General features: G+C 44.1%; 1 protein-coding gene across 3 annotated transcripts in view; it reads right to left on the bottom strand.

Moving 5' to 3' along the window:
- APPBP2 (amyloid beta precursor protein binding protein 2) overlaps nucleotides 1-26,617 on the bottom strand; it is a 189,870-nt gene that overhangs the window by 20,273 nt on the left and 142,980 nt on the right. For all 3 annotated transcript variants that reach the window (XM_029611625.1, XM_029611626.1, XM_029611627.1), the window contains one exon: nucleotides 22,470-22,660. In XM_029611625.1, the coding sequence (XP_029467485.1) occupies nucleotides 22,470-22,660 (191 nt within the window). The remainder of the gene's footprint in view (nucleotides 1-22,469; nucleotides 22,661-26,617) is intronic.

The following is a 26,617-nucleotide window of genomic DNA, read 5'->3' as shown; positions in this document are numbered from 1 at the left end:
TTTATTATCCATCCATTAGGGGGTGCCAATGCCCCCTCCAATGTAGCCACTGCTACTGTCTCCTCACCCGGTAGGGCCCATGGTGTAGCCATGGCCCACCCAGTTTGGGCTTGGGTCTGCCCAAGTGCTAACTGGTGACCAAAGGATGGGCAGTAAGGCTGCCATCCTGTAGTGACCAAAGTTAAAAAGGAGGTCACGATGTAGCAGGACCCTGTGGACCCCATCCTAGGGTGGCCCAAAAACATGAGTCCACGCAACCGGGCCACCACGGACCCATCCCGCAGTAGTCCAAAAAGAGGCGTGTGCCTGTGTGTAGCAAGGAGACCCTGGAAAAGTCAGGAGAAAACTGAGGAGAGGAAAGAGAAACCAGGACCAGACAACAAAGGTAGAAATAAATGCATTTTATTTCTAGTTTAGTGATTGCAATATATCAGCTTTGAGAATGTGCATCTATATGATGTCAGTATTTTGCGCACTATAAAAGGAAATGTATTTTTTTTTCTTCAGTGTTGCACTGCATGCAAAGTCTGGCTTCTTGGGATTTCAATTTGGGTTTTTTTTGCTATGATTATATTTCTAGTTTCAGTAACGTTTGCTGTGTGTGTGATCGAGGTGAAGGATTCTGTTAGTGTTTAGAAATGTGTAGCAGTCTGGCTTATTTTTTCCTCAGGAGGAGTATTGGTGTTCTAAGGCCTAGTGTAATATTTGCAGTGTTGCCTATGCATAGGTAAGGTTGTTTGAATCCTGGGAATTGGTACTGTTGTGGTATAGAAGATTTGCTATATAGATTATATGTTGACTTTTTTTTGTAGGGTTTTGTTTTACTTCACAAAATGCCTGGTACTGGAGGGAATTGCCTTGCTTTGACTAAGGAGACACTGGGATTTACTTTTCATAGAATTGTAAGGGAAAGCAAATGTTGCTTACCTGTAACAGGTGTTCTCACAGGACAACAGGATGTTAGTTTTCACATATGTGTGACATCATAGGATGGAGCCCAATCACGGAACACTTCTGTCAAAGTTTCTAGAACTTTGACTGGCACCTACTGGGCATGCCCAGCATGGCACTAACCCTGCATTCAGTAGAGGTCCCCCTTCAGTCTCGTGTATAGTAAAAAGTATGTGCGAAAAATAAAACAAATCGCAAGAGTACCCAACTCAGCGGGATGGCGGGTGGGTTTCGTGAGGGCTAACATCCTGCTGTACTGTGAGAACACCTGTTACAGGTAAGCAACTCTGCTTTCTCACAGGACAAGCAGGATGGTAGTCCTCACATATGGGTGAATAACGAGCTGAGGATGCCCGCGCATGTACCAAAAACACCCAAAGACGTGCAACAAGCACAACAGGGGCGATTTTTGGAGAACGGGCAGCCTGAAAATCCCAGCAGGCCATTGTAGGAAGTTGGGTACTAAGCTGAGAACAGATTGCACAGAACCAACTGGCCAAAAAGAGAATCTTGTGCGCCAGCTTTGCCCAGGCAATAACGGGCTGTGAAGGTTTGGAGTGAACTCCAAGTAGCAGCCCTGCAGATGTCAGCAAGAGGTACAGACCAAAGATTTGCTACCGACGTTGCCATTGCTCTAATAGAGTGCGCTTTAACGTGTCCCTGTAGCGGAAGGCCTGCTTGTTGGTAGCAGGAAGAAATACAATCCTCAGCCAGGAGGACAGGGTCTGCTTTCCCACCGGGATTCCCAGCTTAATTTTATCAAAGGAGACAAATAGCTGGGTGGACTTCCTATGGCTTGCAGTGCGTTCCAAATAAAAGGCTAGCGCACGTTTGCAGTCCAAGGAATGCAGAGCCCGCTCACCTGGATGTGAGTGGTGTTTTGGAAAGAAAGTAGGCAAGACTATGGATTGATTTAATGAAAGTCAGAGACTACTTTCGGAAGAAATTTAGGACAAGTGTGAAAGACCACCCGATCATGAAGAAATTTTGTGTAAGGGGAGTAAGTAACCAGCGCCTGTAGCTCATTGATCCTGCGAGCAGACGTCAAAGCAAGAAGGAAAAGCACCTTCCAAGTGAGATGTAGTAAGTCACAGGAATGCAGAGGCTCAAACGGAGGTTTCATAAGACGCGCTAATACCACATTAAGGTCCCAAGCAGGGGCCGCGGGACGGAGAGGGGGCTTGAGGTGAAGCAAGCCTTTCATAAAGCGCACTAAGGGTTGTGTTGAAATAGAGACATCCCCTGTACCCCGATGGAAGGCAGCCACTGCACTGGCATGCACTCTAATGGAGGAAGTTTGTAAACCCGACTCCAAGAGGTGCCAGAGGTAGTCCAAAAACTGAGTTGTGGGGCAGGTAGAAGGGTCTAACTCCTTTGCATCGTACCACACTGAGAATCTTTTCCATTTTGAATGTAAGATTTTTCTAGTAGAAGGCTTTCGTGAAGCTATCAGGACCTGGGATACAGAGTCCGAGAGATTGAGCGGCTGCAGAATTAGCCTTTCAACATCCAAGCTGTCCATGACAAGGTCTGAAGGTTGGGATGGCTCAACTGTCCGCTCTTCTGTGATATCAGGGTCGGGTTCGTGCCGCCGAATCTGCAGATGCACTGAGAGGTCGCTAAGGATGGGAAACCATACCTGATGCAGCCAGTAGGGGGCTAAGAGAATCATGAGGCCCTTGTCCCGGCGTAGCTTCACGAAAATCCTGCTGATGAGAGGAAGTGGTGGGTAGGCATATAGGAGACCTGTTGCGCAGGAGCGGGCGAAGGCATCTCTCGGTGGAGTTTATTTTGACTGCGATGTAGGGAGCAGAAGTTCTCCACCTTGCGATTGTGAACCGATACAAAGAGGTCAATGCTCTGATACCCCCACTTCTGAAATATCTGATCCGCCACCACGGGGTTCAGGGACCACTCGTGGGGCTGAAATGTTCGACTGAGTTTGTCAGCTAGAACATTGTCCACACCCGCCAGGAAGGTCGCTCTCAATAACATGGCATGAGAGACAGCTAAGGCCCAAATTTGAGCTACTTCCTGACATAAGAGGTAGGAACTGGTTCCACCCTGCTTGTTGATGTACCACATTGGTACCTGGTTGTCCGTTTGGATTAGGATTGTTTTGTTGGACAAACAATCCCTGAATGCCCAGAGAGCATATCGGATCGCTCGCAGCTCCAAAAAATTTATTTGATGTTGTGACTCCTCTGCCAACCAGGTTCCCTGAGTCTGCAGGTGGTTGACATGCGCTCCCCAACCTAGAGTGGAAGCATCGTTTTTTAAGATTATCTGAGGTTCTGGAGCTTGAAACAATAGTCCTTTGAGCAGGTAGGACTCCTGGATCCACCACGCCAGTGAGAGGTGAAGCTGTCTGGTGACATGGACAATGTTGGACATTGAATGATGTGCCTGTGACCACTGGGATTTTAATGTCCACTGCGTTACTCTCATGGCAAGGCGAGCCATTGGAGTAACATGGTCCGAAGACACCATATTTCCCAGCAAGACGAGGACATGCCAAGCTGTCGTGGTTCGGCGAGACTGTATAGTACGCGCCAGCACCGCCAGCGTATGAGCTCGGTCCCTGGGAAGAAAAGCCTTTGCTTGGATTGTGTCGAGATCCACTCCAATAAAGGAAAGGATTTGAGACGGAAGCAGATGGGACTTCTGATAATTGATTAGAAATCCCAAGGAGAGTAGCAGCCGCACTATAAGATGAAGGGAGTGAAGAACCTCTTCCAGTGACCGAGCACTCAGTAACCAGTTGTCTAGATAAGGATGGATGTGAGTGCCTAGTCGTCTTAAATATGTGGCTACTACTGCCAAGCATCTCGTGAAGACACGAGGGGCTGATGCAAGGCCGAATGGAAGTACACTGTATTGGAAGTGTTGGCTTCAGACAAGAAACTGGAGGTACTTTCTGTGAGATGGCGTAATTGCTATGTGCATGTACGCGTCTTTAAGAACTATATCCAAGTTAAGGACTTTAAGGACTATATCCAAGTTAAATATTTAAATTATACAGTTTATATTACATAATTTTATTAATTACAAGTAAAACTATTCTATATTATTTATTATCATTATGTTAAATTGTCATCCAGTTATAATGTTCCATATGTACCACTGTTCTATGTAAAGCCCCCTTATCTCTGTTGGGCAGTTTATCGTTATATGTAAACCGGAGTGATTTATAGTCTCTATAAGAACCTCGGTATATAAAAATTAAAAATAAATAAAATAAAATAAATAAATAGAGAGCAAAGTCAATCCCCTTGTTGGAGAAGCGGTAGTAAGGAGCCTAAGGTTACCATCCGAAACTTCTCTTTCCGAAGATGTTTAAGGCACAAATGTCCAATATGGGGCGAATGCCTCCTGTCTTTTTTGGTATTAAGAAGTATCGGGAGTAGAAGCCCTATCCCCTCTGTGAAGGAGAAACTGGTTCTATAGAATTAGCTTGCAGGAGAGAAGCTATTTCTCCCTGCAGAAGATGAGAGTGGTCGGAGGAGGTCCACCCCGGCCGAGGTGGAGAGTCCGACGGAATGGAGAGGAAGTTTAGATGGTAACCTTGAGCTACGACCGACTGGACCCACCGATCCGTGGTGACCTTTAGCCACATGGTGGTGAGGTGGCAGAGCCGGCTGCCGACAGGCAGGGATGGCAGAGGGGGATGACAATCGCTCTCTAGTGGGGAATCAAAACCCTGAGGCAGGACTAAGTTGCACAGGAGGCTGTGTCTTCCGAGTCCTGGGTTGTCATAGTGGAGGCTTTTGGAACGACCTGGAGAGATGAGACCGCGCAGGTGGAGGATAGTATCTTCGGGCTTTGTAAGCTGGTCTCTTCGCCTCCCGTCTAAACGGTCATTTGGAAGAGGCAGAAAACTCAGCATGAGCAGCGGAGAGCTGTCGGAGTGTTTCATTATGATCCTTCAGCTGTGCCATCATCCCCTGGATCTTCTTCTCGCAAGGGAAGATCAGCCAAACGGTCTTGAACCTCTGGGCGTAAATCCGAGGACTTTAGCCAAGCCCAACGTCTCGCACTTATTCCAGTTGCTGATAATCGGGACGCTGTATCAAAAATGTCATAAGCCAACCTGACTTCATGCCTCCCTGCATCAAAGCCTTTTTTGATGATGGAATTCAGCTGATCTTGAAGCTGCTCCGGGAGGGATTCCCCAAACTCCTGCAACTGCTTGAAAAGATTCCGATTGTATTGGGTCATATACAACTGATATGCCGCAATACGCGAGATGAGCATAGAGCCGTGGAAAACTCTGCGCCCGAAAGTATTACCTGGACGGATCATGCTCCTGTGTGGATCAATCTACAATTTACAAATTATGATATTGGCAAAAGATATTGGCGTCTGAATGAACATTTATTAAAGGAAGAATCTTTCTGCACTCAAATATAGACATGCAGGAGTACTTCTGTATTAATCAAGGTTCTGTTTCTCCGGTTGTTGTATGGGAATGTTTCAAAGCTGTTATATGAGGAAAGTTGATATCTCATGCTTCTTTTAGACAAAAATCAAAAGAGAAAGTTAAGAAGGATCATATAGAGAAGATCAACACTTTGGCTAACATTCACAAAGCATCTTTGGTATTACAGAACCTAAATACAACTAGAGACCAAGTAAATGCACTTGACGATGACTCCATAGTATACCAGTTAGAACTGTCCCAACAAATTTATTTTGATGGAGGAAATAAGGCTGTCAGATATTTTGCTAGAAGGTTGAAATCTTTAATGGTCCATAGTCATGAAGTAAAAGTTAAAAATGCAGAGGATACCATTGTTATAAGCACTGCTGATATCAGAACTTGCTTCTCTCAATTTTATGCTAACTTATATTGTTCAAATAGTAAAATAGCAGAGGCTGATATAGATACATATTTGGCTTCGGTTTCCTTACCTAAGATTACAAATGACCAACAACAATTTTTAGATAGTGTAATAATTACTTGTAAGATTCTGACAGTTAAGACCCTCAAAATTGGAAATTCTCCTGGCCTTGATGGTTTCTCTGCAGATTACGAGCATTTTTCACATATTTTGGCAGTGCCTTTAGCTGCAAAGTTTGTCTTAGAGAGGGTGATCTTTGACTTCAGATAGTAATCTAGCTGGTATCACAATTATTGCCAAACCTCGGCTGTGATGAAACACACTGTGGATCTTATAGACCTATCTCACTAATTCATTTAGATCTTAAAATCTTAGCAAGGGTTTTGGCAGAGCGTTTGAACATGGTCATTTCAGTGCTGATCCATAATAATCAGGCGGATTTAATTCCACATTGTATGACAACTGATAATGTTCGCAAGATTGCAGATCTCATTTGGTGGGTTAAGCATGAAAATATTCCATCTCTCTTACCATCCGTTGATGCTGAAAAGGTGTTTGACATGGTGCATTAGACCTTTCTATTCAAAACTTCGGTGAGCATGCACTTTGGAAAGTTTTTTATGGGATGGATTGAGAAGCTATATGATGTTCCTCGGAAGTGCGTTAAGGTTAATGGGGGTTATGCGTATAGTTTTTTGATTGGCAGAAGCACCAGGCAAGGCTGTCCTTTGTCTCCATTATTTTACTTTGTTTTTGGAGCCATATGCCATTAAAATTGGGGGGGGGGGGGGGGGGAGCCAGCAAACATTAGTGAAGTTACCATGGGGAGCTCGCAACATAAGTTATCCCTGTTTGTAGATGATATTTTATTTACATTGACAAAGCCTGATGAGTCTCTTGAGGGTGTGGTTGAGGAAATGCAGCAGTTCAGTGATGTATCATGTTTTAAAGTTCATTTTGATAAATCTGAAATTTTGAATTTAACAGTTCCAGAACATCAATTTGATATACTTAAGCTAAAATACCCCTTCAAGTAGGCTGCACAAAAGTAAATATTCAGGTATCTTTCTTAATAGTCATGTCAAAGATTTGTTTCAGTTTAACTATTTACCGTTATTGAAAACTCTTATGAAAGATTTGGAAAAATGGGAGGGGAGGAATTTTTCATGGTTGTGGAAAATTACAATTATTAAAATGAAAATCTCACCTAGATTCAATTACTCATTCTTAATACTTCCCATTGCTATATCTTCTGCGATGTTGAAATCTTGGCAAAGAAGGTGTTTGACTTTATCTGGAAAGGCAGACCTCCGAGGGTCCTTAAGTCAGTTATGTTTCAGCCTAAACACAGAGGAGGTCTGAGTGTCCCTAATTTAACATGGTGTTATACTGCATCTCAGCTAAGAGCATTTGTAGATTAGAACAGGAAGGTCGCTCAGAAGCAGCGGGTACATTTAGAGCAACACTTGATTAGCCCTATGCCTATACAAGCCTTGACATGGCAGCCAGAAAAATCTTGGAGACCTCTGTCTAACTTACCTCCATCTCTGAGAAACGCTCTCAGTAATTGGTCTTTTTGGCGAACCAAATCAATGGGGGAAAGGTCTTATTTTCTCAGCATTTATTTATTTCACAGCCGTGAGTTTCCATCGGGTTTACTAGTGGGGGCTCTTCATATTTGGAAAGAAGAGGATTTCTTGTATGGGTCAACTGATGATTGGGGGAAAATTATTGAATTTTACTTCTCTGGTTCAGAGAACTATGCAGGAGTTTCTGGCATATGAATGACTCTCATTTTGACTCTTTGAGGAATGTCAGACTCATTGTCTAGAATGAAAACTCTCCTTGAATCCTATTGTGACAAGGCTTATGTCTTAAAAGGCATTACTTCTAAATTATGTAGTATTCGCAATTCTGACTTGAAGGACCCTCCAACATTTAAATGAGATTGGGAAAGAGATTTGGGAACTTCTTTGACAGAATCAGAATGGGATCTCTCTTTTCTTAATATAAGCAAAGCCTCTATTTCGGCCACTTTGGTAGAGAATGGCTACAAAGTGCTTCTGCGGTGGTACTACACCCTGAAAGGCTCCATAAGATGTATCCTCAGACAGACAATAGATGCTGGAGGGGCTGTGATGAGGTAGGCTCTTTTTACGACATCTGGTGGATGTGTGGGGTAATATTTGCTTATTGGCAGCTTATTGCCGCCTGGGTCAATGAAGTAGGAGTGAAAGATATTCTCAACCCTAGATATACTTTACTGAATTTATCAGTCCCAAATGTGAAAGATCTGCTTCAAAAATTGCTCACCCAGATTTTGTACCAACTATGGCCTATACATTGACTCACCTGCATAAGATTTATTGATTATCTAGGATTTCGACCCTGCAGAAGAATGCTATTTCCAAATTTGTTAAAAATTTAGTTTCCTTATGTGTTCTGGTATATTAGGCCCAACATGTAATTCTTTGGAAATGAGGTGCTTGCTGTTAGTATTTTCTAAAGCAACATAGAGAGAAGTTGGTTTTGTTTAATTTGTGAGTTATATTGAGTCTGCTTATTTTATTTAAGTTTCTGTATGTTTAATTTTTTCTTTTGCTATTTTCAAACAGTTTCCTTGCAGTTCCTGGTTCTTGGGGGAGGGGGGGGGAGGTTGATTGGGGATCTAGAAGGTAAATGGGGAGATGGGTAAACATGGAAATTTTTACTATGGCCTTGTATTTGTTCTGTTACTGGTAATGATATTGTATTTGCTTTTTACTGGTCATAAAAAAATTTGTGAATGGAAAAAAAAAGCAAGTTTGCTTACTGTAAACAGTGTTTTCCATAGATAGGATGAATTAGCCATGCTGTCTGGGATGTCCTCCGGACCACTAGGGGCGGAGCTTTGCTCTGTGTACTGGGCGGAGGTTCCCGCGCAATTACCTGGTCTGTTCAGTTCATAAGATAACAGTGAAGTGCAGTGAACAGAAAAAATACAGGCAGAGATTAGAAGAGGCTGTCCAGGGAGGAGGGTGGGATCACATGGCTAATTCATCCTGCTATCTACGGAAAATATCATTTACTGTAAGCAGACTTGCTTTTTTCCAGTTGATAAGCAGGCTGAATTAGCCATGCTGCCTGGGGGTCCCCAGCTTAGGGATGACTGTGCATCCTATTGACAGAGGAATGATACAATCTTTTGATGCAGGTTATACGGAAGTTCTGTGTGCACAGCCCACCATTTCAGTGGATGGCTCTAAGTCCTAGTGGCATGGCGTAATACTGCTGCTCCTACCACAGCATCTGAAGCCGCCTGTTGCTGTAGACAATAATGAGATGTACAGAATACTCTTCAAGGCTCTCACCATCATCCACAAATCCGTCTACCAACAATCCACACTACAACTCGCCATCCCTCTAGAACTACATACTTCCGCAAGGCCGACCAGAACCGCCTACAAAGGTTCGCTCAAGGCCCCCCCCCCCCCCAAAAAAAAATCCTTGGTCCACAACTCTATTCACAAGCGAGCACTTTCGACAGCAGGTCCACTCCATTGGAATTCGCTTCCCCCAGATATACGCCTAGAACAATGCCATCTCTCCTTCAGAAAGAAACTGAAAACCTGATTGTTCACACAAGCTTACCGTTGAAGGAACCTCTATTAAACAACATTGACTCTCACCCCTCAATTCCTTCCCTAATCCCTCCCCCCCTCCCTGTTTCCAGTTCTAGACCTGACACCACCCCCCTTGCTCAATTCTCCCTGACTCCTCCTACCACCGGATATTCTATGTTAATAATCACCTAGGATAAATCTCTGTTGAAGTCTCGCTACTCTATGGTTTTTTAGTTGATTATTTTATCACTCTCCAGTTGTTATCGTTTTTAAATCTTTCCTGTCTTCCATCGCCCATGTTTTTGCTCCCTGTTTAATGTAACTTTACCTTCTACTTAGTTGTTAATTGGTTTCCCCTGTTCTAATGTAAACCGGTACGATAAGACCTTGTCTTGAGTATCGGTATAGTAAAAGAATTTAAATAAATAAAATAAATAAATAAGGTATGGAGAGATGACCAAGTAGCTGCCTTACAAATGTCCAACATTGGAAAGTTACAAAGATGTGCTATAGAAGCCATCGCAGCTTGAAGCTGATGAGCCTTAACTTTGGCTGTAAGTCTCGAAAGTTGAGTCGAGTAACAAAAGTGAATACGTTGAGTTATCCAATTGGCTAATGTCCGCTTCATAACCAGTTAGCCTGGAGACTTTGGGCTGAGGGACACAAAAAGCTGGGATTCCTGATTAATGGCATTAGTTCTCTTCTTATAGTATGCCAATTCTCTCTTACAGTCCAGAGTGTGTAAGTAATCTTTCCCTGTTATTGCCATGAGGTTTCGGAAAAAAAACAGTAGGTAAGGTAATCATTTGATTCAGGTGAAAAGCTGAGACCACCTTTGGAAAGAAAGAGATGGGTTCCTAATGTGACCTTGTCGTGACAGAATTTTAAGTATGGGAGATAGCCCAATGCTTGAAGTTCACAGATACATCTTGCTGAAGTTACTGCTACCAGGAACAAGACTTTCCATGACAGAAATTTCATGGAGGTGGTCGCAACTGTTCAAATGGTGGAAGCATGAGAGTTTCCAATACCAAAGTTGATATCCCAAGTGATAGGTGGCTTTGAAATCGGTGGATGAAGCCATAGAATCCCCTTCATGAAGTGTGACACTAGAGGATGGGTCGAGATTGATAGTCCATCCTTGGAAGGATATGCCACTATTTTGCTAAAGTGTACCCTGATGGATGACGCCGCTAGTCCTGTGGCAAACATATGCAGATACTGCAACAGCTGTTCTGGGGAACAACAGAATGAGTCTACTTCTGTTGATAGACACCAGCGAAGGTATCTATGCCATTTAAAGGCATAATTCTCTCTCGTAGACTGCTTCCTGATGGATACTAGAATGTCCTGAATTTCTGATGATATAGGAAGGTAGCTTAACACCTCCCTTTCAATCTCCAAGCTGTCAGATGAAGAGAGGAATACATGGTGTGTAGAAGTATGCCTCACACCTGAGACAACAGGTCTGCAGTGTTCCCCAGCGAGACTGGTGGGTGAATCGGAAGTTGTACTAGATAGGCATACCATTGTTGCCTGAGTCAAGATGGGGCAATAAAGATGAGATCTGCTTCCTCTGTGATGCACTTTTGGATTACCTGACCTATTTGCGATATCGGCAGGTATGTGGGAACAAAGGTTTGGTAGTTTTGTTTTGCTCTCTGTGGCAAAGAGCTCTAGGCACAGGACAAGCCATTATCTGAAGAGGCTGTTCACCACCCTTTGATGCAAAGCCCACTTGTTGGGATGGAAAATCTGGCTGAGTCTGTCCGCTTCTGTGTTTACCACCCCAGGAAGGTAAGTCACTTGTAATTGAATGGCATGATTCTCTGCCCATTCCATAATCAGTATTGCCTCTCTGCATATTATCCTGGAACCGAACCCACCTTCCTTATTTACATAAAACATAGCCACTTGGTTGTCCGTATGAATCATCACCCTCTTCCCTTGGAGTTGGTGAGAAAAGCTGTATATCGCATGCCTTATTGTCCTTAATTCCAATAGACTGATTTGGAGAGTCCTTTCCTGTGGTGACCAAAGGTCCTGTGCCTTTAGGTATCGCAGATGAGCTCCCCACCCCTTCATGGATGCATCTGTGGTTAGGATTAGTTGATGGGTGGGGTTACAAAATGGTGCTCCTTCTAAAATAGATGGAGACAGCCACCAGTTTATGTCTCTCTTCATGGACTAAGTAATATTTACTTGCATAGACATTGGTTGGGTGTATTGTGACCTTTGGGGCTTGATTCCCCACTGCAGTCACCACATGCAAAGGTGAGTGCATGGAACGACAATGACTGCCACCATGTGGCCTAGTATTTAACCTGCTGAAGGCTACAACTGGGTTCGTAAGTGAAGAGCTGACTTGCAAAATGTTTTGACCCTCTCAGATGGCAGGAAAGCTTTGCAGATAATCATGTTTATTGTTGCTTCTATGAACTAAAGAACCTGAGATGGTTGAAGGCTGGACTTCTCATAGTTTATTATGAAACCTAGATTTTCTAGGCAGTTTATCGCCAACAGTTTATCGCCAACAGTCCCCGCCGGTGAAGGTGCATGAATGCATGCCGTGACCTGAGCGCCCGGCTGGACATCCGAGGTCACGGCGTGCGCTCATGCACCTTTGCCGGCGAGGGCTGCTGGAAGCCGCCTCGCATGGGGAGCGCCCGATCCGCCCCGGGTTGCTGAAGCCACTCTTGCCGCCGGCTGCCCCCGGGAGGAGGGGAGAGAGGACTGGGGCTGCTCCGGAGCTGTCAGCGCGCCCGCACAGGAGACTGCTTGCCACTTTACAGAGTGATATGGCCTTGGTGTGGATCAAATGTTCCTGATTTTGTGCCCACCTGTCCTTTTCTCTGGACCTTCCCTTCCCTGTTGTGAACTTTGTTGTCTCAGCGGTGATTCAAGGTTCAAGAGGGATGTATAATTCTGCCTACTAGACTGCATGCCAGCATATGTCAAATATGTGCTGTTCTGTTTGCTGTAAGAAATGCAGCTAATTGTAATTACCAAATGCTTCCTGTTTTTGTCATTCTCTTGCTTGCCCTACTGCTGGTGACTGCACAAAAGTCTTTTCCCTTATTTCTTCTTCTGTAGCCTGTGTTTATGGTACTCACATTGCTAGTCTTCCATATTCTATTCCCCCTGCTTCTAACCTTAGCATACTAAATTTGGTTATTCCCCTTGTACTATGAGTTCTCTGTAGAACTGTTTGGGCATTTCTTCCTGTAACACTACCTATTAGGCTATTACCTAGAGTTTGGTTTACAACCTCTCATGGATGTTTTCTGGTAGTGTGGCACTTCTGTTTACCTATACTCCTACTTCTGCCTATGACCAGAACATGTCTTATGTTTTTCAACACCTTTTACCTTGTCCACATTATGTATGCACAAGGCAGTGTGAATTCTTTTGCCGACTCTTAGTTTTCCTCTATTTTCCTGGCTTCCTTCACTCTCCTGGTTACGTACATTGCTTATATCCCCGTTTGTTATTTTTGTGATTCTTATCCTTGGTTGTTGGTTTCAATGCTATTTTTCTCTTTTATCATATATTCGCACTTCTTCCTCTTCTGTTTTATACCTTTCCACTTCTGTCTGCCTCTCATTATCAGACTGTACTCCTTGCAGAGACTTGCCCAGTATAAATGATATATGAGAAAAATAATACTTTCCATACTGGTTTCTCTTTGTTTTTCCTATTTTTATACTTTTACAACATTATGTGATTACTTGACTCTGAATGATAACATATGTGGACTTGCTATTATATGTTTTCTCTTCTTTATAATGCAGCCATACTTGCAGCTCAACAATAGAGCTAACGGACATCTAGTGGAACTTAGTCACAATGCTATTTGTTAACTAGAGAATGCATGCCTGTCTGAGTATCACTTACATTAGTAGGGATCTAGAGGGATACATGCACCAATCTGTACTCACAATATCCAAAGGTTAGTTGTTAGCTTACACATTTTAGCCCATTTGCTATGATCAATTCTTACTGTTCTGTCCTCCCCTCTGGTACTTGGGTGTGCCACTATGACCATTTGTAAGTGGCACAAGAGGGAAATGACATGAGTGCCTGAGCTTGAGATCAACAAGGAGACGGCAACTGACCCAGAATCCTATGCTATCTTAGCCTTTCTAGCTATGTGAACTTTAAATGCCCTGAGCCTGACCTGGAGGAATTCTAAGGACCCCTGGACAGCAGTTGAAGCTGGCAACAATTTGTGATGCCTATTATAGGGTCACAAGAGCAGAAGGCAATGGTTAGAACCTCAGGCTAGAATGTCATTACAGGGGCATCGATAACAGGGGCATCTGTAAACACAGCACACAGACTAAGATATAATGATTTCCCTGAGCAGCAAGATTTTAACAGAACAAAGGATGGTAAATGGGCCCCAACTTGGAGAACTGGTCAGGGTAATGTAGGGATACTCTATCATGCTGTTGACATGACAACCTATGTAAATGATACTCCGGGTGGTCACGCAATTTAAGAATTTCTGACCTAGTACTGTATTGTATTTTACCTATAAAAGAAGGATCAGTTCATATATATACACAACGAGATGCTAGTGGTCAGTTTGTCAGAGAAATGGCATCCAGCATCTCCCAATACTTATATTGCTCAATAAAAAATTATACTTTCTACAAAATCTAAATGTTCCATGGAGAAGCGTCATAAGCGTGTTTGGCGCATAACAAAGATTTGATTTTTTGCCAATTACTTGAGATCTCGGATCTGGTACCTTTCTTGTTTCTATTTTTAAAACAGAGCCTACATTTTCCACAAATTTGGAATAAGATAGGTCTTCTGGAGGTGAATATGGCTTTTGGCAGCTCAGCCGGTGGATCAGAAGGAATCCCTGTCAATGTACCTGGTGAGGGGGGAGGGGGGGGGGGAGGGAGTCTTGTTGATCTTGGTCTGGTTCCGGGGAAGTTGCTGGATATGGATACCTGTCACGACACCCTGACATGTCTTGTTCCTGGCCTGGTGAAGATGGAACTGAAGGCGATGAAACTGAAGGCAGGGATAAGGCCTCCTCTGATGGACGTCAAGGTTAGTGAGTCATTTCCAGAGAAATAAAAAAGGTCCGAAAGACATCCGAGATTGGGACATGGCCTAGATGGCTTAACACCGCAAGGAGAATTGAGGAATCAGAATCCCAATTCTTGCAGACCAACTTATGCCTCTTAGATATAGGCTCTTGAAACTGAGGCAGTTTTCTCTTCTGCTTGGAAATGTTTGAGATGCCTGCATGGACCTTCTTGGATGAAGAACCACCATTGGATCCTTGATGCACTGGGGAAGATGTTATGTTCTCCATAACAGACGTATCAGAAGCCAATAGCTGCTCTGGTATGAATATGACCTGCTTCTGAGGGGCTCACTTATTACTTCCTTTCCCATTATGCTTCAATGTTTGCTGCTTAAGTGTTGGGTGCATTGACAACTGATGCATTTGTCTCGTATGCGTTAACTTTGTCTTTTGCTTCATATGTGGTTTATCTCTCAACTCTTGTGTTGACTCCATGCGTTGAGTGCCATAGGCATCAATTGCACCACTGCTTTTGGTTGGGTTGTGTCATGCGTTGCAAAGCGCGATATAACTCGACTGCTGATGCTCTTAGGGGACAGTTTTAATGATGCTTTTGGCCTCTTATGGGGCTTTGAGATGGTTTTTGTGGTCTCAAGCTCTCTGAGTTTTTCCCCACCTGGCTCTGCCTGCCTTAGGCTGAGTAGGCTGCTGAATTTTGGACTCCCGGGAAGAACGAATGAAACAATGCTCCAGGGTTGGGGCATAGGGAACACTGAGAGGAGAGGATCACCTTGCTGGTGGCTGAAAGGAATCAGTAAGTTTTTGCTTGGGACATTGTCTTTTTTAAAAGTATTGGGGCAAAGTTAACTATTTGGAAATATTATTTAGTGTGTTTGTGTGTTTGTGCCTTTAATAGTCAGAAAGGCAGTGAATAAACAAGTTAGACTGTTTGTATTTTTAAATAGTCAGTCAATAAGGTAGCAGTAGGTAGGCAGTGAATAAACAAGTTAGACTGTTTGTATTTTTAGTCAGTCAATAAGGTAGCAGTAGGTAGTGTGTTTATTTTTAAACGTCTGCAGAACTGAGTGTTCTCCAGACTTTTAAAGAACTGAGTATTTATATTTAATACCAACTGAGTGCTTGTATTGAAAAAAAAAAACCCAACCCAAAAAGTAGCCAGAAGCTAGAAATAAGCTAGGAGCAGTGTATACCTAAGTAAAAAAGTTGAATAGTTCAGCTCAGTTACTCACCTTGGAAAGGTGTTGAGGTAGTGTGATTGGGTTTGAATACGGACCAACATTTGTTAATCAAGAGAGCAGTGAGTCACTCAGGCTGACTAACTAAGTGTGAAGGTTGTGTGTTTGATGTGAATAGGTACTATTCTTTGTTAATCAGCACAGCAGTGAGTCACTCAGGAAATCTAACTGGAGTGTACATTTCCTAAGGGATTGTTTTGCACTAATTTACCTTAGAAGCACATTAAAAATTAGAAGGAAAGAGCTCAGTAACCCACACTCCAGTGGAAATACAGAGGAGAGGATCACCTTGCTGGTGGCTGAAAGGAATCAGTAAGTTTTTGCTTGGGACATTGTCTTTTTTAAAAGTATTGGGGCAAAGTTAACTATTTGGGAATATTATTTAGTGGAAAGTGTTCTAAACATCAAACTCACAGAACATATAGAAAAACATGGTTTAATGGAACAAAGTCAGCATGGCTTTACCCAGGGCAAGTCTTGCCTCACAAATCTGCTTCACTTTGTTGAAGGAGTTAATAAACATGTGGATAAAGGTGAACCGGTAGATATAGTATACTTGGATTTTCAGAAGGCATTTGACAAAGTTCCTCATGAGAGGCTTCTAGGAAAAGTAAAAAGTCATGGGATAGGTGGCGATGTCCTTTCGTGGATTGCAAACTGGCTAAAAGACAGGAAACAGAGAGTAGGATTAAATGGACAATTTTCTCAGTGGAAGGGAGTGGATAGTGGAGCGCCTCAGGGATCTGTATTGGGACCCTTACTTTTCAATATATTTATAAATGATCTGGAAAGAAATAAGACGAGTGAGATAATCAAATTTGCAGATGACACAAAATTGTTCAGAGTAGTTAAATCACAAGCAGATTGTGATAAATTGCAGGAAGACCTTGTGAGACTGGAAAATTGGGCATCCAAATGGCAGATGAAATTTAATGTGGATAAGTGCAAGGTGATGCATATAGGGAAAAATAACCCATGCTATAATTACACAATGTTGGGTTCCATATTAGGTGCTACAACACAAGAAAGAGATCTAGGTGTCATAGTGGATAACACATTGAAATCGTCGGTTCAGTGTGCTGCGGCAGTCAAAAAAGCAAACAGAATGTTGGGAATTATTAGAAAGGGAATGGTGAATAAAACGGAAAATGTCATAATGCCTCTGTATCGCTCCATGGTGAGACCACACCTTGAATACTGTGCACAATTCTGGTCGCCGCATCTCAAAAAAGATATAATTGCGATGGAGAAGGTACAGAGAAGGGCTACCAAAATGATAAGGGGAATGGAACAACTCCCCTATGAGGAAAGACTAAAGAGGTTAGGACTTTTCAGCTTGGAGAAGAGACGACTGAGGGGGGATATGATAGAGGTGTTTAAAATCATGAGAGATCTAAACGGGTAGATGTGAATCGGTTATTTACTCTTTCGGATAGTAGAAAGACTGGGGGCACTCCATTAAGTTAGCATGGGGCACATTTAAAACTAATCGGAGAAAGTTCTTTTTTACTCAACGCACAATTAAACTCTGGAATTTGTTGCCAGAGGATGTGGTTAGTGCAGTTAGTATAGCTGTGTTTAAAAAAGGATTGGATAAGTTCTTGGAGGAGAAGTCCATTTCCTGCTATTAAGTTCACTTAGAGAATAGCCATTGCCATTAGCAATGGTAACATGGACTAGACTTAGCTTTTGGGTACTTGCCAGGTTCTTATGGCCTGGATTGGCCACTGTTGGAAACAGGATGCTGGGCTTGATGGACCCTTGGTCTGACCCAGTATGGCATTTTCTTATGTTCTTATCAGTCTGGCTATCTTCTCAGTCCTTTGTCTTTGGGCTCTTGGCGACATTCTGCCACTATCGCAACAGGATGCTTGCTCGTGGCACAGGCAGCAATAATTATGTCCGTCAGTGACAGAATTTTGCCAATCTGGCATTATTTGAACCCCGGGTTCTTCGGAGCCATTGGAGCACTGAAAAGTGCTGTTTTGAGTTCACCAAAGTGAAGAGAAATTTTTGAGGAGAAGAGAGAGAGAGAGAAGTCGATCCACGCATTTGTGAGCTGCATGGGAAAAAAACAGAACTGAGGAGACCAGGCAAACAAGTGGGAACTACTGCACAGCTGCACAGAGCAAAGCTCTATGTATCTTGAGAGAAGCTCTGCCATGAGCCATCCGGAGGATGTCTCAGACAGCATGGCTAACTCAGCCTGCTAATCGACAGGAAAATGAGATCCCTGCTGGTATGTTTGTATCTGCTAAATAATTATTAAAATAAACTCAGAAGACCTACAAGTATTGATTTTACACACTCTCAGCTACTGCTCACTGCATATGTACAGTGCAATTAAATGTTGACATCTGCCTGGTTTTTAACATCAAACATTGGCCAAAAGCGAGTGATGAAACTACAGATGGAGCTTCCCGATCCATTTTCGCTGTGCAGTAACAAAGCACAGCATGTAAAGCAGAGTTGCTTACCTGTAACAGGTGCTCTCCCAGAACAGCAGGATGTTAGTCCTCACAGATGGGTGACATCATTAGATGGAGCCCAGCACGGAATACTTTTGTCAAAGTTTCTAGAAACTTTGACTGGCACACTGAGCATGCCCACCATGCCATGTGGGGTCTCCCTTCAGTCTCGTATCAAACCATAAAAGATGAGCAAAAAATAAAAATAAAAACACAAAACGCAGACTAACCCAACTCTTCGGGGGGTGGGGGGGGGGGGGTGTTCCTGAGGACTAACATCCTGTTGTCCTAGGACAACACCTGTTACATGTAAGCAACTCTGCTTTCTCCCAGGACAAGCAGGATGGTAGTCCTCACAGATGGGTAAATACCAAGCTGCAGGCTGCCCCAGAACATACTGGGCCAACAGACAACCAATAACTTGCAACTTGCACAACAGAGGTGCTGTTGGCCACAATGGGAGACAGTCTGAACCACATATAGGGCCCTAGGCAGGGAGAGTTGGATTCTCACACTTGGAACAGGTTACAGAAGACAGACTGGCTGAAGACGCTGTCCTATCGACCATCCTTGTCCAGACAGTAGTGGGCTGCAAACGTGCGGTGGGAACTTCACATCTCGGCCTTACAGATCTCAGCAACAGGGACTGCACAGAAGTGGGCCACCAATGCTGCCATGGCTCTCACTGAGAGCGCTGTTTCTCGGCCTCCAAGCGGAAGGCCCGCTTGCTCATAGCATAAAGCGATACAGTCCGCCAACCAATTGGACAAAGTCTGCTTGCCCACTACAACCCCAAGTCTATTTCTGTCAAAAGAGACGAAAAGTTGGGTGGACTGCCTGTGAACTGAAGTGTGTTACAGGTAAAAAGCGAGAGCACACTTGCAGTCCAAGGTGTGCAGAGCCCGCTCACTTTGGTGGGAATATGGCCTTGGAAAGAAGGTGGGCAATACAATAGCTGATTCAGATGGAAGTCAGTCACCACCTTAGACAGAAACTTAGGGTGAGTGCACAACACCATCCTGTCATGGAAGAACCTTGTATAAGGCAGATAGGTCACCAAGGCCTCCAGGCTCACTGACACTGCAAGCGGAAGTAATTGCCAGCAGGAAGACAACCTTCCAGGTGAAGTGTTTAAAACTCATAGGAGCACATAGGCTCAAACGGAGACAGCATGAGCCATGCCAGCACTATGTTGAGGACCCAGGCCACAACAGGAGGGCACAGTGAAGGCTTCAATTGAAGTAAGCCTCTCATGAAGCACCCCACTAAGGGCTGCACCGAAATCGGAGTGTCACCCACCCCTTGGTGCTAGGCGCTGATGGCACTCAGGTGGACCCGGATCAAAATAGTTTGCAACCCCGACTCAGATGCCAGAGATAGTTCAGGAGCCAAGGCATGGGACAGGTGAAAGGGTCGAGACCCTGCTCCGCACACCAGACAGAGAACCTCCTCCATTTCAATTGGTAGTACTTCTGTGATAAAGGTTTACAAGAAGCTACCAGGACTTGCGAAACATTATCTGAAAGGTTGAGGGACTGCAACACTAGCCTTTCAACATCCAGGCCATGAGGGCCAATGATCGGAGGTTCGGGTGGCGCAGCCTGCTCTGATCCTGCGTGATGAGGTCGGGAGAGGTGCCCAGGCGTATGGGCTCCTGGACAGACAGGTTGAGCGATCGGAAATCAGATCTGTCACGGCCAATGCAGGGCTATCAGGATCATGGAGCCACAGTCCTGTTGGAGCTTCATGACGGTCTTACCTATGAGTGGAATTAGAGGATATGCGTACAGGAAACCCGCACTCCAGGATTGGGCGAAGGCATCCACGGCTGGTTCCCTGTCCTCCCTGTACAGGGAGTAGAAGTGACTCACTTTGTGATTCTGAGGGGACGTGAAGAGATTCACGTCCGGCAAACCCCACTTGCGGAAGATCTTGTCCGCCACGGAGGGGTTGAGGGACCACTCATGGGGGTGGAATGTCCAATTGAGGTGGTCCGCCACCACATTCTCTGCCCCTGCCAGATATACTGCTCGCAGGAGCATGGCCCAGGCCCAAATTTATGCTGCTTCCTGATAGAGGAGATAGGAGTCTGTGCCCCCCTGTTTGTTCATGTACCACACATTGGCCACTTGGTTGTCCATCTGTATCAAGACAACCTTGTGGGATAGGCGATCTTGGAATGCATAGAGGACATACCGCATCACCTGAGTTCCAGGAAATTTATTTGGCATCTCGCCTCGGGCCTCAACCACACATGCTATGTGCGAAGGCAATCTACATGTGCACCCCAACCGATGTTGGAGGCATTGATGGTAAGGAACACCTGAGCACGAGGGGGCTGAAACAGAAGTCCCTTGCTCAGGTTGGCTTCTTGTGCCCACTAGGTGAGGGAGACCTGGAGTGGCACGGTTATATGGACCAGCGTGGAGAGTTCCTGAGAGGCTTGGTGTCACTGGGAATGCAAGGTCCACTGCATCATTCTCCTGGCCAGGCGAGCCATTGGGGTGATGTACACCGATGCCACCATGTGGCCCATGCAGCTGCAACAGTTGGTGGGCGGAGGCCGACCAGTGGCAAATGGACCGAGCCAGCCCCACCAGGGTTTCCATACGATCGCTGGAGATAAATGCCCTGGCCACTGTGGTGTTCAGATCTGCTCCAATAAAGCTGAGCCGCTGGGACGGTGTCAGCTGGGATTTTGGATAATTGATGAGAAACCCCAGCGACTGGAGCACTCCGACTGTTGAGTTCAGAGCCCAAAGGGCTCCTTCCCTAGTGGAACTCTTGAAGAATCAGTTGTCCAAATATGGGAACACATGCACTCCCCTTGTGGCGCAGATGTGCTCCCACCACCACCAAGCACTTGGTGAAGACCCATGGTGCGGAGGCAAGGCCGAAGGGGAGAACCCTATATTGAAAATGCGGCTGGCCTACCATGAAGCGCAGGAATTTCTGAGGAGGCGGAAATATGGCGATGTGCGTGTAGGTGTTCTGCAAATCGAGAGAGCAGAGCCAGTCCCCCTGATGAAGGGGAATTAAGGTTCCCAATGAGACCATCTTGAACCATTCCCACCTCAGGAACTCGTTTAAGGCTCAGAGGTCGAGGATGGGACAGAGGCTACCTGTTCTCTGTGGAATGAGAAAGTACCTGGAGTAGAACCCCTGGCACCGCTGGACGCGGGGAACCAGTTCAACGGCCTTTGCCCGCAATAGGGCCGAAAGTTCTAACCGGGGCCCTCCACGGGGATCTGCAGAGGCTCGGTATCTGACACCGGAATCCATGGGGAATGTCCTGGGCTCCTGGGCCTGGAGGAGGACAGGGCTCCTCACTTCGGGGCCGCTTTAGAGGGGATGCGGCTGAGGCTGGAGTCGATTGAGTCGACTGTCAGGAACCAAACAAGTGCTCCATCTTATCCAGATGGACACACTGGCCTTTGGGTGTCATCTGAGCGCAATTGGGACACAGACGAACATCATGGGAAGGCCCCAGGCAGAGGACGCAGACGTCATGCGGGTCCGTAATGGACATACACCGTGGACACTGGGGGCACTTCCGAAAGCCGGTTGCCATCGAAAAAAAGACGTCATGCAGTCAGCCACCGGAGGGCACACACTCGGGAACAGACCAAAACAATTCGAAAACTTTACTTACTGAATGCCGGAGGAACTGACTAGTGAAGGGGGGACCCCGGAGCGGGAAAGTACTGGCAAAAAAGAATAATTCCTTTCGATTTAGGAAAAAGCTGAAGAGCTCCAAAACCCACGAGGCAACTGCACCACAGAATAAAGGAGACTGAAGGGGGATCTCAAGTGGCTGCGGGGATAGTGGCCTGCTCAGTGTGCCAGTCAAAGTTCCTAGAAACTTTGACAAAAGTATTCCGTGCTGGGCTCCATCTGATGAAGTCGCCCATCTGTGAGGATTACCATCCTGCTTGTCCTGGGAGAATGTTTAAATCTATAGCATAGGCAATTATGATCTGGTCTTGGAACAGAAATACAAATTCAACCCCAAAAAATACTTTCATGGCGACATGTTCTGGATTCTCAGATAGAATGAAACAAATTAAGGGAACTTAAAACCTTAGGCCTCTCAAGAATTAAAGGCAAATCTTTCCCTTCAACTCAGCACAGTTTTTAGAAAGTTCATTCATGGCATGACCATTTCAAACATGAAGACATTTCTCAAGTACAAATATGGCTCTAACTACCATTCATTTTCTCAAGGTACACCAGTGCATGGACATACTGTGCACTTTTAATATTCCTCATCACAGAAAGGGACATTTCTGAATGCATTTAAGTCTCACCTTAAATTTCCTCATGGACTGATAAAGTCGACCGAGGTTCCCATAATGTTTTGCTGTCTGCACATTAAACTCCCCAAATGCTTTTTTAGCTAGTTGGAGGGAGGAGAGGTGCAAATCATGAGCTTCTTGTAGTAATCTTTGCTCCGTTTCCTTATTATGACAATCAATTGCAATTTCCTCCAGGATTAGCGCTGAATACAGAAAGCAAAAAAATTAAAAAATATATATATATTTAAGAATGTTCTGCTTGCAAAAATAGTGATCAAAATATTTTAATCACAAGCAGTACAATACTATACCATTTATGTACACCTAACAACATTTTTAGTCAGGGCTAGTGCAAGAATATTAGGTGCCCTAGGCAAACCTTCAGCTTTTGGGGCCTCCTACACTCCCAGTCCTGACCTCCACCAACTGGCCCACCCACACAAGTAAAAATTATGCACTTATAATAGATTTTCACAAATACAGAAGCAAACACCTCTCAAATAATCACTCTGATCAAAGCGAACTTAGAGAGGGAAATAGTATCTAAACTATTATCGCAAATACTACCATAAGACTAGAGACAATATCATCAACACATGCTCAAAGATAATTTAATCTGCTCAAAGATAATTTAATTTGCTGTCTCTCGTATTGTGTCTACGATGTGTTCGGCATGAGTGGCCAGATTGCATGATGGGTTTAGTAGTTTATGATGGTGCTGTTGAACTACAAGCTTCCGGTGACGTATTCTGCTAAGAGCTTTAAATCTGATATGTGGGTTTGAGTGGACGATAGAGACGTTATAACGCCATGTCGAGACCTTGAGAGACATTTTGATTTTGTCCCGGTAAGCTATATGATAGTAGTTTTGCTCGGTTTTGAGTCTCTTGTGAATATGGGATATGGTTATTAGTGTTACAGTATTGACACTCAACTTGCAGCGAACTCTCTTGGTGTGCTTAACTGATGGTTGGAGGGGGTTATATCTCTAATTAATATGTGTGTGTGATTTTTATGTGGTTTTTTTGTGTGTTTTTAGGGTCTGTGAATATTTTGCCATCATTAAGAAATAAATTAAGATTTGTTTCCCCTGAAGAAGACTTTTTACAATCGAAACATAGCCCATGTTGGGTTTGGGTTCTAAGTGATCTTCAAGTTGGCTAAGTATTCGTTTTGTTAATGTTTGACTTTAGGCTGATACACAGTGGCTTAATAGATGCTTAAATAACAGATATTTCAATGGTTTAATAAATAATGAATTAAGTGTAAGTTGGGTATAGTATGAGACATGAGACAATAAATGATTAAAGATTGCTCATAAGGCTGAAAACTGCCTGCGGCCCATTGTGGGCGAGAGACAGCAGATTAAATTATCTTTGAGCATGTGTTGATGATATTGTCTCTAGTCTTATTATAGTATTTGCGGTAATAGTTTAGATACTATTTCCCTCTCTAAGTTCACTTATAATAGATTTTACATGAAAAAAAAAAGACATTTAAATTCTGCATGTAAATATAATATACATATATATCAACCAGAAATCCTGCTACAAGGCAAAGGCTTGTGGAACTTATATGGTATTAGGCCTATTGTAACATGTGTTAGGTGTAGGCTTGGTACTCAAAGCCATGAGTAAAATGAACTACAATTACAATATAGTAAGCCTCGCATAGCAAAACATTAACAACCCTATCTATGAAAAGGCAACACTGTAAATATTACATCAGGCCCTAACACACCTGTTAGAAAAAACAGAACAAGTCTAGTTGCCATAGAACACGACACAAACTAAACATTAGCAGAATACCTCAATTTGGATCAAACATGCAGAACAAAGAAACCCTCACCAAATACAGAATAAAGAGACAAAGTAAAAATTAACAATGTGCATACAAAATCCTGAACTGGAAATCCCAACACTAGATTCTATATGCAGCACAACAATGGAAAAAATGAAACACTTCCACTCTTCATAAAATATTAAACAGAATCAAGAAATATAAAACTAATAGTAAAACAATATTAATAAATAGTTCAAAATAATTAAACAGAATGTCATCCAATAATTAAACACTTAAAAATTAAAAAAAAATGTTCCAACCTCCAAAAAAATATTGAAAAACAGAAGATATCAAACAGCACCCAATGATTAAAGCTAATGGATAAAAAAAAAAAAAATTCAACCACTTCATACCTTGGAACATTTGATTTCCAGATGACCTGAGATTGTCATGATTTAGCTGATGGGGTAGGGTCAGGGGCTGTTGCATACAAAAACTCTTTTCTCTCACACACACACACACTTGCTCGTTCTCTCACACACAAAACTGGCTAACCCATACATGCACCATCTACCACACCCACACACGCACATATATGCACTCTTGCTCTCATACTCTCTGCCCCTCACTTACACACAAGACAGGCTACTTCTCTTTCTCACAGACACACACAGGTTCCTTGTCTAACTCACACACCTTCACACAGGCTCCCTCCCTCTCACTCAAATACGCATCCTCACTCCCTCATACACACACAATCCTTCTCTCACAACCCTCATACAAGCTCCCTCTCACTTCACATACACAGTCCCTCATAAAAGCTGCCTCACACAAAAACCTTCACACAGGTTTCCCCTCTCTCTTATCCTCTCGCAGTCTTGTCTCTTGACCGCACACATGCACATAGGCTCTCTCAAACACACACCCTGAACTCAGGCTGCCTTTCTCACACACACTTCCAATTTCTTGCTCACTCACACACACTCATTCTGAGCCTCTCCTTTTCGCAGGGGGTATAAAGGGCTCCACCCCCAGCTCTCCCTGGGCCCTCTTTCTCCTTTGTCTTCTGCCATTCCCAGGCCTCTCTCGTCTCCTACTGCAGACAGGATGAGCTCCACCCGTGGCCCTGTCTTTTAATCTTTGGCTACCAGTGAGCTGGATGGTCTCCGCCCACGGCTCGCCTAGACTACTTTTGATCTTCTGCAGTGAGCAGTATGGGCTCCACCCAAGAATTTCCCAGGCCTGGTATGGGATAGGCTCCGCCCGTGGTTCTGCTGGAACTAGTCTTTGGCTGTGAGCAAGATGGGCTTTGCTTTTAGTCTTCCGGGCCCATCTCCAAATACGGGCCATAAGCGGGATAGGCTCCGTTCCCGGTCTCATGCCAGGTCTTTGCCATCCCCTAATGGTTGGCGCTCTAGGCAACTGCTTAGTTTACCTAATGGAAGCGCCAGGTCTGTTTCATTCTAAATCTAAAACTGCCCACATTTTATTAAAAATATGCTCTTATTTAGGGAGGGAGTGATGTCACCTCAGCAGAAGGCTGCTTAACCCAGAGGCTCCTCCAGCAACAAGCTATATCTCCATAAATCTCGGACATCCATAGCAAACAAACTCGCCAAATCTGTCAATCCAATTGCCTGGAGTACAAAGATGTCGATAAAACGCAAATCGCTGGACTTTAAAAATTATTCTTACCAGAAAGAGTCACAGCGAGGGGTCTGATCTACCAAAAATAGCGCAGGTCGATGAAGGCCCGATGTCGGGGGACGCTATGGACGAACTATTACCAGAGGAAGATGACTTACCGACCCAGGCAGAAATGAAGAGATGGTTCGCGGATCTAAAACAGGACATTTATAACAACAAACGTGACATAATGAATTCAATAGAAGAAATTAAAGAGGAACTTGCCGAAAATGGCCGGATTTTCGACATTGAAACTTGCACTGATGTGAATAGCGAGGAAATCAGGCTGACGCGGGAAAAACAATCTTCCCTACAAAGTGAAATTGAACATCTTACAGAAAAAGTCGAAGACTTAGAAAATCGTTCATGCTGCCATAGCTATGCTCATGATGGAAACACATGACTCGGCATTGGCAGAGAACCCACTGGCAGTAAAAATAAACCATGCACATAGAGCCCTGGGGCCTAGACTGAGCAATAAGCCTCGCGATATCGCATGCTACCACAACTTTGCCATCAAGGATCAATTAGCCATGATAGCAAGGAAACAAGAGTCTTGGCTATGGCAGGGAAACGACATTACGATTTTTGCAGACTTATCCCAAGTTACCATCTGGAAGCGTCAGGAATTGAAGAGTATCACAGACACTCTCCGCAAAGATAATGTGCAATATAGGTGGCTCTTCCTATTC

The sequence above is a fragment of the Rhinatrema bivittatum genome, chromosome 8 (assembly GCF_901001135.1).
Source record: "Rhinatrema bivittatum chromosome 8, aRhiBiv1.1, whole genome shotgun sequence".
Taxonomy (NCBI): domain Eukaryota; kingdom Metazoa; phylum Chordata; class Amphibia; order Gymnophiona; family Rhinatrematidae; genus Rhinatrema; species Rhinatrema bivittatum.
This window is presented reverse-complemented; position numbering and strand designations above follow the sequence as displayed.